Below are 14,324 nucleotides of genomic sequence, written 5' to 3'. Positions count from 1 at the left end.
GGTTTTATGGTGCGTGACAATGATTGTCATATGTGTTGAACTTGAACATATCCTGTTGTTAGTCAGCTTTAGCTCTTGAGAAAATATCTGTCCATTTCAGAACAGACTTGGTGGATAAGTATGCTACTCAGTGTGTTGTTTGTTTAACTGTCAGGTCTGTGTTGAGTAGGCTGATCTCCTGACATGATGAGAGAAGCAATCAGCTTGGCTTCTGCCTGATAATTTATTGCCAAGTGACTTTCATTGGAAAGCAACTAAGATTTTTGGTTTTGCTGGTGCTGCTAAGAGTTGAGCCACATATTGGCACACATTGTCCAAGTGTTGTCCACAGGATTTCTGTGCTCACCATTTATGTGGTGATCATGTCTCCATACAGATATTCACCACATGATGTAAAATGTGTGCAATACAATTCAAACAAATGTACCTGTTTTGAAAACAGGTTTGAGATTTTAAACCTTCAGCAATCGAGATCAATTTACCCAGGAGAAGGGTATCGATCGAACTTTGCAATCCAACTATTCCATAAAGCAAGCCAACTGTACATACTCTCAAAGAATGGTGACAATCTGTTAATTGTGTTTTGTTTCTAATAGTGTGTCTCGCTTTATATCATTTTATTGGAATTTGTACTAGGAGACTGGGAGGATTAAAGAGTCACCAAATTTCTATCTGTATATTTGCATCTCTATTCCCATGCTTGATTTACTATGCCACTTGCTACTTTCGAACCTAACGTGGATAATTAATAGATCTTTTCCTATTACACAAAGTACTCTTCCTTTCAATTACTCTTTGCAACAAATCTATTAAGGTGAAAGCTGAGCTCATCTGCATGTTGCTGACTAACTTGCCAGAATGGCACATTTCAACTCTCATTTGCTGCCATGTAGTACTTTCAGAGGCTCGTGCACAGGGACTATTTTGTGAAAACAGCCAAATATAAGCTAATCAAAACCAATTTTTCCAGTTAGCATATCAGGGTTTCTGAAGTAACTCATGAGGACAAGTTGGACTGCTGTCCTTTGAAAGGTTAGCATACTTTCATTGTGCTTCACTCAGCAGTCTCACGGTTCTGAGTCCTCATTTAGGGACAGGTACAGAACAGAGTGAGACAAGGTAACAAACAGTGGGTGATGTTTATTGTTTCATTAAGTTGATTTTTCAGCTTGTTAATTATAAGGAACCCAACAAATGAACTACAAGTAGTTCTTCTATAACATGGTGGTTGTGTTCCTGTGCAACCCCACGTTATAGAATATTTGCACTTTATAACAGTGCTTAGTGTTGCCGCTGTAATTGTATTAGAGCCAATACACATTTTAAAAGTTTGTGCTTTTTTTTTGCAGCTTCTCAAGGTTTTACATTTTGATTGTTTTTCAGGAGAGTTTTAATGTCCTAGATTCAGGTATTTATCGTGTGATTAGTCGTCGAGGCAGCCAATCAGATGAGGACTCTGGTTCATTGCACAGCCATCTATCTGAGGAGGAGAGGCTGAGGGAATTTACTTCAGTACAGGAGGAAGAGCAAGGTATGTCCTCCTTAGGGAGGGCAATTAAACTGGGGCTAAATCTGTGCTTTGCTCTAACTCAGCTTGATTTACTTAAATGAGGACAGTGCCATTGAGAAATGCCATACAGAAATTTAGCTCATTTGTCAATTCAAAAGAAACATACTACGAAATTCATCTTTACAACACTGAAGATTGAAAATACTGCTCAGAGCATTTATTTGTTACATTCCTTACTACATCTAATGTTGTAGCACATCATCTGACCTGTGGTTTGACCTGTACCAATTGGGAGGAGTGCGGTTTTCCATTGATCTTTTGTTTTTGTTTCCATTTGTTAGACAATGTCTCCCATTCATCCTTGAATATTGAAGGTGATCGGAGTGAGACACTGATTCCATTTCATCTTCCATTATCACTCCGTTCCACATCTTCACGAGTCTCTTTACAGGCAATGAAGGAAAGGTAACCTTAATTATTTACTACTGACACAATTAAAATTTTTGACATGTGACCCCAATGAACACTGACCGGCAATGACAGTGTGTAACTGAAGCAGAGGAATCTGAAATTGATTCCTCATATGTACCTGCTGGGCAAGGTAGACAAAATTTAAGGAATTTTATTTTGGTGCAACTCTCCGAAAAGGGGAAAGAACATCGGCTACTGACTACTTCTGGAATGTGCGAAGAAATTAGGTGAGGACAGTATTAGGTTTTACTGTTGTGTGCCAATGGTCAAATAGCTTGCTAGCACTTGCTATTTCATCGGATGTGAACAGTGGGAGTTTTGTTATGATTAGGTAAGGAGGAATGGATTGAATTTCCCATACATTTTTAATCCTGAATTGCTTGTAAAAGGTGTTAAAATTTGGAAGATGGACCTACCAGTCTAGTCCATCGACTTCTCGTACAGGATTAGCCAGTTAGGTTTTCTTGAGCTTTTAACAAAGAGGTCAGAGTTGCTATTCTGAGAATTACCCAGATAAAAACATTAAATGGATTAATATAAATTTCAAAACGTAACACACATGCTTGTAATCCATGCACACGATGATACTTACAATGTAGAGGAAGACAAATTTGACTAAATACAAAGTCAAAAAACTGGTCACTGTGTATGGCTTGTATACTGGTCTGCTTGTACTTCGCCAGCTTTTGATTATTAACTGAGGTGATGTTTCAAAAATTGGTCATCGAGGCTCGTTCTCCTCTAGTTGTTACTGCAGAAACTCAAAAGCTTTACCTGACTCTAGGCCTGCAGACAGTAGACTGAAGGGCAGGGGAGGAGAAAGCAGCATCTCCCTCCTGCTGGTATCTCTCTCCCAACCCAAGACCATATACATATGTACAGCTTGGTTAGTCACATGACTTCTCTCTAACTGCATTTAGAAGTTCAAAAATTAGTTTGGGTTAGCTCATGTCAGCAGTCATTTTAACTTTCATATCCCAAGACAGTTTAGATTCAATGTACTGGTACAGATTTAAAATGTCCATTTTGATAAGGTAGCAAAGAGGATGTTTATATGTCTCCATATGTTAGAATGTGACTTACTCAATGAGGCAAATTGGCAGCCATGAAATATAGCATCCATATATCCCTCTAGTTCTGAAATGTGGGGTAAGTGTCTTTTCTTTTCTAAAAAAAAAGTCTTTCCGTGTAAGTCCAGCTGATTAAATTGAAAAATTTATACTTGATGTAGCACATCAGGGATGATTGGTACCTGTGAAGCAAGACCCCTCAGGCATGAGCAGGAGGGGGAAAACATTGACCTAAAAATAAATTAGTCTTTGTTTCGTGTTCACTTAATTTTTCATACAATCAATATATTTATTATTCTCCTTAAGTTTTTTTTCAGCTGTGAAATGAGATTGCATAGAATAAGCCTGCATTCCTGGTCTCCATTTAAGTGGTTGTGTATTTTTGAAATTCTCTACCATAGAGAGTTGTGGATGCTCCATTATTGAATATCTTCATAATGAGTGTCCTTAAAGACTGAAAGGAATGTGGGTACAGTACAAGAAGGTGTTGAGGTATAGGTCAAAAAGCCACATCACCCAGTCTAGCTCCTGTTCTGATGCACTTATGAAGATCCCAATAAACATAGGAACATTGGAAAAGGAGTAGACCATTCTGCCCCTCGAGCCTGCTCCACCACTCATTAAGATCATGGCTGATCTGTGGCCTAGCTCCATCTGCCTGCCTTGGCCCATTTCCTTTCATATCCTTGCTTAATAAAAATTTGTCTATGTCAAATTTAAATTTAACAATTGCATTAGCATTGACTGCCGTTTGAGGAAGAGCGTTCCAAACCTCCACTACTCTGCATGTTAAAGTGCTTTCTAACAGCTCTCCTCAATGACTTGGCCCTAATTCTTCAGCAACACTCCCTTCATTCTAGAATTAGACAAATTAGCCTCTTATTCTCGAGCATTTAGAAGAATGAAGGGTGACCCAATCAAGGTTTCCAGGATATTAACAGGGAAAGTCAGGGTAGGTAAAGATAAACTATCTTAAAGATAATTTGTCTGATCTCTCCTCATAATTTAACCCTGAAATCCAGGTGTCATCTTTGTAAATCTGTGTTGAACTCTCCCCGTGCCAAAATATCTCGATGTATGATTTGAATCTGCTCTCAGTACTCTCAATGGGGTCTAACCAGTGTTGTGCGCATCTGCATCATATTATTCCAGCCCTTCAGATATAAAGGCCAGCATTCCATTCTTCACTATTTTCTGCACTTGTTTGTGGCATTTTAAAGAACTATCTCGTTGGGCATCCTCTCTATTTAACTTTGTGCTGTCTAAAAAATATCCTGATCTATCCTTCTGTCAGTCTGGAATGGATAACCTTACTTATATCAGAATCCATCTGGTAAAACTTTGCCCATTCACCTAAACTATAGATATCCTGTTGTCAACATTGTCCACAACACTGCCCAAATTTTTGTTCATAAACAAATTTGGATGTTTAACTTTTTAATGCCTTTATTCAAGTCGTTAATGAATATTGTGAATAATTCACACCCCAACACAGATCCCAGAAGGGCACTACTGGACATAACCTGCTAATTTGAGTACTTACCAATAATTCAACTGTTTTCTGCCACTCAAACAATTTTCCTATCCATTTCGGTAATTTACTCTCAATTCTATGGGCTTCCACCTTCTACAAACAGCATCCTCTATCCACCACCTTTATCACCTCTCAAAAAACTGAGGTTTGTCAGGCATGACCTACCCTTATGAATCAATGCTGACTTTGTGATTAACTTTAATTTTTGAGGTGATCAGTTACGGTGTCCTTTAAAACAGAATCCAACAGTTTCCCTGCCACAAATATAAGGCTAACTAGAAGCAGCATTAATGTAACTAATTGTAGCCTTGCTGATTTTACTTGCCAAGGAGTAGTAAAACTCCACTGGTCAGGTTCTGGAGGTCTGTCTCCACATGGTGAGCTATCACGCTTCTGATGGAACAGCTGCACAAATGTAAATAATCTCTTGCATGTCTGTTTTCAGAAGGCAGTAAGTATCTAGGAATGTCTTGAGGGAACTTGGCACATATACAAACCCAGAACAATTTCATTTGTGTCAGGCAGCAGAAAGAGGGGGCACAAGGATTATGAGCAGCAAGCTTAGAACAAATGTCAAAGCATTCCTTTTTATCTAAAGGGTGGCATTGGCTGGGATATCCTGCTGGCAAGGGTGCCCAGTACTACAAGATTTCAAACATAGAGAAAACTAACTGGCATCTGTCATGGGAAGGATAGGTAACATTGCATTTGGGAAGGTCGAGATCAGATAGGGTGAGGAATCATCTTCATCCAAGCATATCCTGTGATTGATGCAATGAGGGTCAGCAAGATAATTATTTCTTGCCTGTTTAAACCTAAAAGCATGTCAGATAAGACGTCCTGTATCTCTGAAGAAGCAACACCTGACATGTTTCTCTTGAACCTTTTGACCTGTTTTACAGTGTCTCCAGCTTTGTCAGGAAAACAAAAGAAACTATCAGTACATTTCATCCCAACTCTGACTTTCGATTCAAATCAGACATTAAAGATAGTGAGCCACTCCAGGCACAAATGGAGGACCTGGAGCGCAGGTAAGAAAAATCATTTATCTCAAGCAATTTAGCCACTGTTATCATGAAATAATAATAATACATACTAATATTTATCTAAAACCAGAACCTTATCCTTTTTGGACTCATTTTGTACCCTAAGTTAGTTAATTCTCTTGCTCTCAGCTAAATTAGCATGGGAGACATTCCTAGTTGTGTACTTACTATAAGTCAGTATTTATTTTCTCCTGTATTTTTTAACCATTCCTAAACTGGAGGCAACAATTTATTCCAGGAGCACATTTCCTGGTTGGTCAGTTCCATTATTTGTTCTTTGTGTGAACGTAGACCATGAAGGTTGGCAGAATTCTTTCCTTTTAGAAACATTGGAGATAAGCTACTTGTTCATTAATTTTGTATGATCATTTTCCAACATGAATCTGCAATAACTATCATTATGACTGATTTCCTTTCTGATTTGCTTCCCAGCTACACAAACTAGTGTGGTGAATAAAATGTGATCAACTTTTTCATCGCAGGTCTCTGTTGCTTGTTTTACAGTAAATGATGCTTTTATCCACCACGTCATCAGGGAAGAAACCTCTGACATCTCTCTCTATCTGTTGACCCTCAGTAACTGACATCCACGTTCAGATCTGTCCAGGATCCTGAATGTTATTTGCAAAGACCCAAAGGGCAACAGTTTGCTCTAGTCTTTTAACTGTTCAGTTTAGGAAATATTATTTAGATTGAAGAATTGTTATTGAAAAAAGCTCAGAAACCAGAAGTGGGGATAGAGAGCAGAATGCATGAAAACACAAGTGTGAGGGTTAAATCAGTCTGCATGTAGTGATGGATGTTAATTATAACTTATTATAATAGGTTCATTCATAAAGTCAGGAAGTATGGGATACAGGAAGATTTGATTATCTGGATTCAGAATTGGCTGGCTAACAGAAGGCAGAGAGTGATTGTAGATGGAAAGTATTCTGCCTGGAGGTCAGTGTTGAGTGGACCTCTGCTCTTTGTAGTTTTTATAAATGACTTGGTTGAGGGGTGGGTTAGTAAATTTGCAGATGACACAAAGGTTGGAGGTGTCGTTGATAGTATAGAGGGCTACACCAGGATGCAGCGCGACATAGACAGGATGCAGGCCTAGGCTGAGAAGTGGCAGATGGAGTTCAACCTGGATAAATGCGAAATGATGCATTTTGGAAGGTCAAACAAGAATGCTGAATATAGGATTAAAGACAGGAATCTTAGCATGTGTGGAAGACCAGTGGGACCTGGGTGTGCAAGTACGTAGATCCCACAAAATTGCCACCCAAGTGGATAGGGTTGTTAAGAAAGCATATGGTGATTTGGCTTTCATTAACAGGGGGATCGAGTTTAAGAGCCGCGAGGCTTTGCTACAGCTCTACAAGTCCCTGGTGAGACCACACTTGGAATATTGTGCCTAATTCTGGTCGCCCTACTATAGGAAAGATACAGAGGCTTTGGAGAGGGTGCAAAGAAGGTTTACCAAGATGCTGCCTGGACTGGAGGGCTTGCCTTATGAAGAAAGGTTGAATAAGCTCCAGACTTTTCTCTCTGGAGAGAAGGAGGAAGAGAGGAGACCTGATTGAGGAATACAAGATAATGAGTGGAATAAATAGTCAATAGCCAGAGACTTTTCCCCAGGGCAGGTTTGACTCGTATAAGGAGTCATACTTTGAAGATATTAGGAGGAAGGTATAAATGAGATGTCAAGGTAGGTTCTTTACACGGAGAGTTGTGAATGCATGGAATGCATTGCCAGCGGTGATGGTGGAAGCAAAGTCATCGGGGACATTTAAGCGACTGCTGCACATGCACATGGATAGCAGTGAGTTGAGGAGTGTGTAATTAAATTACGATATTTCACATTAGGATTAAACCTCGGCACAACATCGTGGGTCAAAGGGCCCTTTCTGTGCTGTATTTTTCAATGTTCTATGTTCTATAACTGTAATATGCTGACTCATTACAGCCTGAGCATTGATAACAAGCCTCAGGAGGAGGACCAACTGCAGGAGCTGAAACTGGCAACAGCAGAGGCTGTGTGAGTGTGAATACGGGTTTTTTTTTGTTACATGTTTAATAAGTGCCGACAAATTAAACACTGTTCTGATTTTGAACACTCATTGTCTGTATCGAGCATCCTTCAAGTAAGTTTAAAGCACAAGTTTTGCAAAATCAGGCCTTCCTCCACACTTTTGTGTAACTCGCAGGACTAAAGCATAATTGTTAGAAGTGGGATAAAACCCCTATTGCCCTGCCTCAATAGTCAGTCCTTGAATAGATACCCTCACTAGCTCAAAGATTCTGATGCCAATGCAACACCCTACTGCTGCCTTGACTGTGGTCAGTTAATTTGCCAATGTCCACTATTTGTACTATAGGTGTTCAAAGTTTGTGAGGAGATTTGTAGCTCGGGTGCTCGTTGTTGTGGTTCTGTTCGCCGAGCTGGGAGTTTTTGTTGCAAACGTTTCGTCCCCTTTCTAGGTGACATCTCCCAAGCACTGAAGATGTCACCTAGAAAGGGGACGAAACGTTTGCAACAAAAACTCCCAGCTCGGCGAACAGAACCACAACAACGAGCACCCGAGCTACAAATCTCCTCACAAACTTTGAACACCTATAGTACAAATAGTGGACATTGGCAAATTAACTGACCACAATGTCCACTATTTGTACTATAGGTGTTCAAAGTTTGTGAGGAGATTTGTAGCTCGGGTGCTCGTTGTTGTGGTTCTGTTCGCCGAGCTGGGAGTTTTTGTTGCAAACGTTTCGTCCCCTTTCTAGGTGACATCTCCCAAGCACTGAAGATGTCACCTAGAAAGGGGACGAAACGTTTGCAACAAAAACTCCCAGCTCGGCGAACAGAACCACAACATTTGTACCATAGATATTTTTTTCTTCTGTATTGATTACTAGTAAATGCTGTTAAACATGTAGATTAATAAGTCTGATTTAAAGATTTAGGATCACTTGTGTTTCAAATTTAATGAGATGTGAGATTGCTTGGATCAGCAATATTTAAAACTGAGAGTTGGCTGGCTGGTCTGTAACTAGATTTACTTGTGGCTTGTGTTTTTTTTCATAGGATTAAACTACAAAATCCCCTGGTTTTGTTTGAAACTTCGCTTCTGAAGGAAACACTCCAATGTTGGCTCCCTCATTTGGAAAAAATATTTCGATTTGAAGTAAAAAGTCAAACTCTAAATGACTCCTCAGAGGTGGAGTCAACAGTATTCAGTCATCCAGATTCAGCGATATTTACCTGTAGAGAGACGGAGATGCCAGCAGTACTCGATCACCAAGGAGAAGAAAACAAGTTAACAGCAATTAGCCACCAAGAGAATAAAGAGGAACCAGCAACATTCCTTCAAAAAGAGGGGGAAGACTCAACACCATTACGTTCTCAAGAAGAGGAGGAGCAACCAACATCTCATTCTAGCCATGAAGAACCAGAGGTATATTCTGACTTGCTTCACCATCAAGAGGAAAGAGAAGAGTCACTAATGTTCAACAATCAAGACCAGGAGGACAGAGCAATCCTAAAACATGGAAAAGGAGCAATGGAGAAGGCAGTTGCACCCAAGGATGCAGTGGTAGATAATGATCCTTTTTCATCTGAATTATCCAGTGTGCCCTTTGTCACAGCCCCTCCCTGCAACATACCAGCAGATCTCTTTAAGGACATGACAGAACTGAGCACTTTATGTTTTGAGTTAGGAATATTTGAAAGTATGAAGAAGGATAAATCCACAACAATGGAATTGCCCGAAGATGGCACTGCAACTCAGGCCTGTCTGTATTTGCGAAATTATTTCTTTCTGTTAGACTTGATGAGAGTGAAGCGCAGCATCACAGCTCGTAACTGGTCCACTCCTTGGGTGTGGCAGACACTCATCCTGGGTTTGCAAGGTAAGTTTCTAACATTGATTTCATACCTCTGCATATTCTGAACCCCCGCCTCTCTTTCTCCATTCTTTATCATAAACAGTAAGACCATAAGACATAGGAGTGGAAGTACGGCCATTCGGCCCATCAAGTCCATTCTGCCATTTAATCATGGATGATGGGCATTTCAACTCGACTTACCTGCACTCTCTCTATAGCCCATAATTTCTTGCGAATTTATCAATCTCTGTCCTGAAGACATTTAACGTACCGGCAAATACTGCGCTCCGTGGCAGTGCATTCCACAGGCTCTGGCTGATGAAATGCCGCCTCATTTCTGTTCTAAATTGACCCCCTATGTGCTCCTAGCTATCTGTTGATCCATGTTGTGTGATCATACACACACCAGGAAAACTGCCTTAATGATGTCTCTTTATTTGACATCCAACAGTTTTTCTCTGATTAAGGATTGCACTGTCCCGCTTCCATTTTCTGTCTTCTGACCTGATTGCAGTTTGAATTCTGTGAAGATGAAAGGCTCACTAGTAATCTCTACATTGATTTCCTGAGGCTATTGCCCAATTCAGGTGTCATTGAAATACCAGTAGAATTTCAGCAGACCTATCCTCAATGTGATTAAGACATACAGACAAGGAGAACTCAGAATCTTTGTTGGAACATGTATGTTTGTTATATTTGCTGATGTTACCTGGTGCTACAGTAAACTTTGCACTGGGTTAGGGAAAGGAAAATCACTGAAAGTTCCTTTTGATTATTGTTTCCAGATAAGTGATAGAAATGTTTGGTTGTATATGTTTAACAAAGACAGTTGTACACAGTTGACATCCTAACCTATGCTGTCTCTGTCTCATTCCCATGAAAGTACGCTATGGAAAGTGACAAATGGGCTGTGCAGAGCAGAAAAAAAACATTGATTTCTCACCAGAGAGAAAAAAGCAAAAACAAAGTGCTAGCAATGGGAAGAGTTGAATGAGATGCAGTTTAAACAGTCTGCTTTTAAGTTTTGGACTGTTGTATGTCTACATTACCTACACCTGTGAATGTAAATGTTCACAAATGCCACTGCTGGGAAGAGGACTGACATGTTGTGATGATAAGTTATGGTGGGAATATCTGTCTGTAGCATTGCAACTTTGTGGTGGGAGGAGGACTTCACCTTGTCACCAGTCACTGTGCATCAGGAATATCTGTGATTACTTGGGGTCGAGACTATAATTGGAGAAACCAAGGGCACCGAGACTAATTTGAAACTAGCTAGTTGCAGCTGGGAGTAGTTAGAGTAGTGACAGATATGAAGTGCCGTCCTTGATGAACTGGTTTAGTTCTGGTTTTGCAAAATCAGATATTGGGACAAGGGCAGACTCAAAGCCTGAATAACTCAAACTTAATCCTTTTGCTTACAGAGAGAACACAGTTTCACTCCATCTCCAATACCATTAAGGATGGAGATCTGCCAAAAGTGCTGAAGTTTCTCAGTGGTGAGAAGCAGTTACAGAGTCCTTTCCTATTAGCACATGCAGCCAGGTAAACCTGTTTTATTATGTTATAAAAACAATATATTTTAATAGGATGTTTCACTTCCTGTCAGGAATCTTGTTCCTAAAAGCCTTCACTCCTCTAGTGGGATCTTTGCATCGAAACAATATTCGCGCGCTCTCTCTCTCTTTCTCTCGCTCTCGCACTTTCTTTGTTTGCACTGTATTATGTCACCATTACGACACTATTACAAAGCTATTAATCAGCCACCTTTTCAATTTTAGAATATTGCTCTGTCCAACTCTGACTGTAATTTGGTACTGTTGGCCTTTGTCCAATATTTCCAAGCTTTGTTGCCTCCAAATTTCCTCCTCCAGGACTTGATTGACAAGAGTTGCTTTTTGTTCATTCTGGGATGTGAATATTGCTGGTTGGGCCAGTATTTATTGCTCATTCCTAATTGCCCTCAAGAAAGTGGTGGTGAGCTGACTTCTTGAACCGCTGCAGTTCAGTCAGTGCAGGTATATCATCAATGCTATTAAAGTGGGACATTCAGAATTTTGACACATATCACTGCTCCTTCAGTGCTGCTATTTCCAATTCAGGATAGTGAATGACTTGGAAGGGAACTTGCAGGTGGTATTGTTTCCAGGTGTCTGCAGCCCTTAACCTTCTTAGATGTTAATGGTACTATCTAATAATTACTGCAGCGCATCTTGTAAATGGTACACACTGTTGCTTCTATGTATTAACAGTGAAGCGTAGAAATATAGAAAATAGATGTAGGAGTAGGCTATTTGGCCCTTCAACCCTGCACCACCATTCAATATGATCGTGGCTGATTATGCAATCTCAGTATCCCATTCCTATTTTCTCTTCATACCCCTTGACCTTGTTAGCTGCAAGGACCACATCTAGTTCCCCCTTGAATATATCTAATGAACTGGCCCCTACAGCTTCCTATGGGAGAGAATTCCACAGGTTCACAAATCTGAGGGAAGAAATTCTTCCTCATCTCAGTCCTGAATGGCCTACCCCTTATTATTGGACTATGATCCCTAGTTCTGGACTTGCCCAACATTGGGAGCATTGTTGTTGCATCTAACCTGCCCAGTCCCATCAGGTTTTTATAAGTTTCCATGAGATTCCCCTCAATCTTCTAAATTCCAGCGAGTACAGGCCCAATCATTCCCCATTTGTCAGTTCTGCCATTTCAGGAATCAGTCTGGTGAACCTTCGCTGGACTCCCTCAATAGCGAGAATGACCTTCCTCAGACTAGGAGACCAAAACTGTATTGAATATTCAAGATGTGGCCTCACCAAGACCCCAAATAACTGCGGCAAGACATCCCTACTCTGATACTCAAATCCCCTTGCTATGAAGGCTGGTATGCCATTAACTTTCCTCACTGCCTGCTGCACCTGCATACTAACCCTTAGCAATTGTTCTACCGTGACACTCCGGTCTCGTTGCACCTCACCTTTTCCTAAACTGTCACCATTTGGATAATAATCTGCCTTCTTGTTTTTGCAACTAAAGTGGATACATTCACATGTATCCACATTCGAGAGGAACCTCGATTACCGAATTTCAGATTATCTGAAGAAGATCTCAAGGTCCCGATAGAAACATTACATCAAAGAGGTGTTTCCAACACTGATCGCGTCTTTTATTTACAATGATTAAAAACGAACCTGGCCGACTGAAACGCTGCTAAGAACGGTCCTGGTCATTGATGGGAGCCCAGGGACAGTTTCCAAATGATTGACTTCCCGTGCTCTCTGTCTCTCCATACTTTCCCTGAAGTTTACACGGGTGTATCCTAAGCCCTCCTTCACCAGACAATAATCTCTCCAGCAATCTCCTGATCAGGGCAAAGATGGAACTTGTCAAAAAGTTGTAGTAAAAAGGTCTGTGTGTGTGTGTTACTTTGGGACTCAGTCCCCCAAAGGTGGCAGCAGTCTTACTGTTGGTGTCCAGTCCAGCTGCCTTGGCGTGTTTGGACGATGGATAGGAGGGGGCGGGGGAGGTGAGTTTGGACAGGGTAGCAGGAAGCTTCAGCAATGCTGCAGGTCCCTTACACACAAGTGTGTCTGTGTGTGTGTGTGTACTCAGAAACAAACCCTGAGACAGAGAGAGGGAGCAAGGCAGGCAGAGCAAGGAAAAAGGAAACTTCCGAAAACTCTGAGCCCCAGAGGAGAGGCATTGAATCAATTAACCGAATAGTCAAATTTCCAAATGATAGTGCCTGCCTATCTCATTCAGATAATCGAGGTTCCTCTATATATTGCATTTACCAAGTATTTGCCCACTCAGCCAGTCTATCCAAGTCACCTTTTGGCATCCTCTTCACAAAACGCACTGCCACTCAGCTCAGTGTCATCTGCAAATTTGGAGATATTGCATGCAATTTCTTCATCCAAATCATTAACTTATATTGTGAACAGCTAGGGTTCCAGCTCTGAACCCTGCAACACCCCACTCACCACTGCCTGCCACTCTGAAAAAGGCCTGCTTATTCCAACTCTCTGCTTCCCCTGTGCCAACCGGTTCTCTATCCATGTCAAGACACTACCTCCAATTCCATAATTTGGAGGAGCTGGTATTGGACTGGGGTGTACAAAGTTCAAAATCACACAGCGTCAGGTTAAAGTCCAACAGGTTTAATTGGAAGCACTAGCTTTCAGGGCACTGCCCCTTCATCAGGTGGTTCCTGAGAAAAAAGTTAACCGAAGAATGCAACTTTTAAAATAAGTTTTGTGATTTACTTATGAAAGAAGTGAAACTATCATGGTCATTCTAACAGATGAGAGACTCAACAAACAATCAAGATATTTTTCAATGTATAATTTCAGTTTCATCACACTAAACTTTTGTTATAAATTCTGTGTCTTATAATTGTGTACTCCACAACCACCTGATGAAGAAGCAGTGCCCTGAAAGCTAGTGCTTCCAATTAAACCTGTTGAACTTTAACCTGGTGTTGTGTGATTTTTAATTCCAAAATTATAAGCTTTAATTTTCCTTACTAACATCTTGTGTGGAACCTTGTGTATCTGGACTTTGAAAAGGCTTTTGACAACATCTACTGATTCACCCTTGTCTATTTTGCTGGTTACATCCTCAAATAAATTCCAGAAGATTTTTCAAGCATGGTTGAAGAATTGCTAACTTGGACCGATTCTGTCCCCACTTTCCAAGCTTTCAGTTCTTACATCTTTAATAATTGGCTCCAGCATTTTCCCTGCCACAGCTGTCAGATTAACTGGTATATAATTCCCCAATTTCTCTCTTTCTCCCTTTGTGGGGTTACATTAGCTACCTTCCA

At 40.6% G+C, this 14,324-nt stretch overlaps 1 protein-coding gene across 2 annotated transcripts in view; it reads left to right on the top strand.

The window, feature by feature from the left end:
• Positions 1-14,324, top strand: part of hps5 (HPS5 biogenesis of lysosomal organelles complex 2 subunit 2) — a 60,232-nt gene that overhangs the window by 31,555 nt on the left and 14,353 nt on the right. For both annotated transcript variants that reach the window (XM_060838817.1, XM_060838816.1), the window contains exons 12-17: positions 1,384-1,531; positions 1,852-1,975; positions 5,488-5,616; positions 7,583-7,654; positions 8,699-9,522; positions 10,923-11,043. In XM_060838817.1, coding sequence (XP_060694800.1) covers positions 1,384-1,531; positions 1,852-1,975; positions 5,488-5,616; positions 7,583-7,654; positions 8,699-9,522; positions 10,923-11,043 — 1,418 coding nt within the window. The remainder of the gene's footprint in view (positions 1-1,383; positions 1,532-1,851; positions 1,976-5,487; positions 5,617-7,582; positions 7,655-8,698; positions 9,523-10,922; positions 11,044-14,324) is intronic.

The sequence above is a fragment of the Hemiscyllium ocellatum genome, chromosome 18 (genome assembly GCF_020745735.1).
Source record: "Hemiscyllium ocellatum isolate sHemOce1 chromosome 18, sHemOce1.pat.X.cur, whole genome shotgun sequence".
NCBI classification, from domain to species: domain Eukaryota; kingdom Metazoa; phylum Chordata; class Chondrichthyes; order Orectolobiformes; family Hemiscylliidae; genus Hemiscyllium; species Hemiscyllium ocellatum.
Note: the sequence above shows the minus strand (reverse complement) of the source record. Positions and strands in the feature narration are given on the sequence as shown.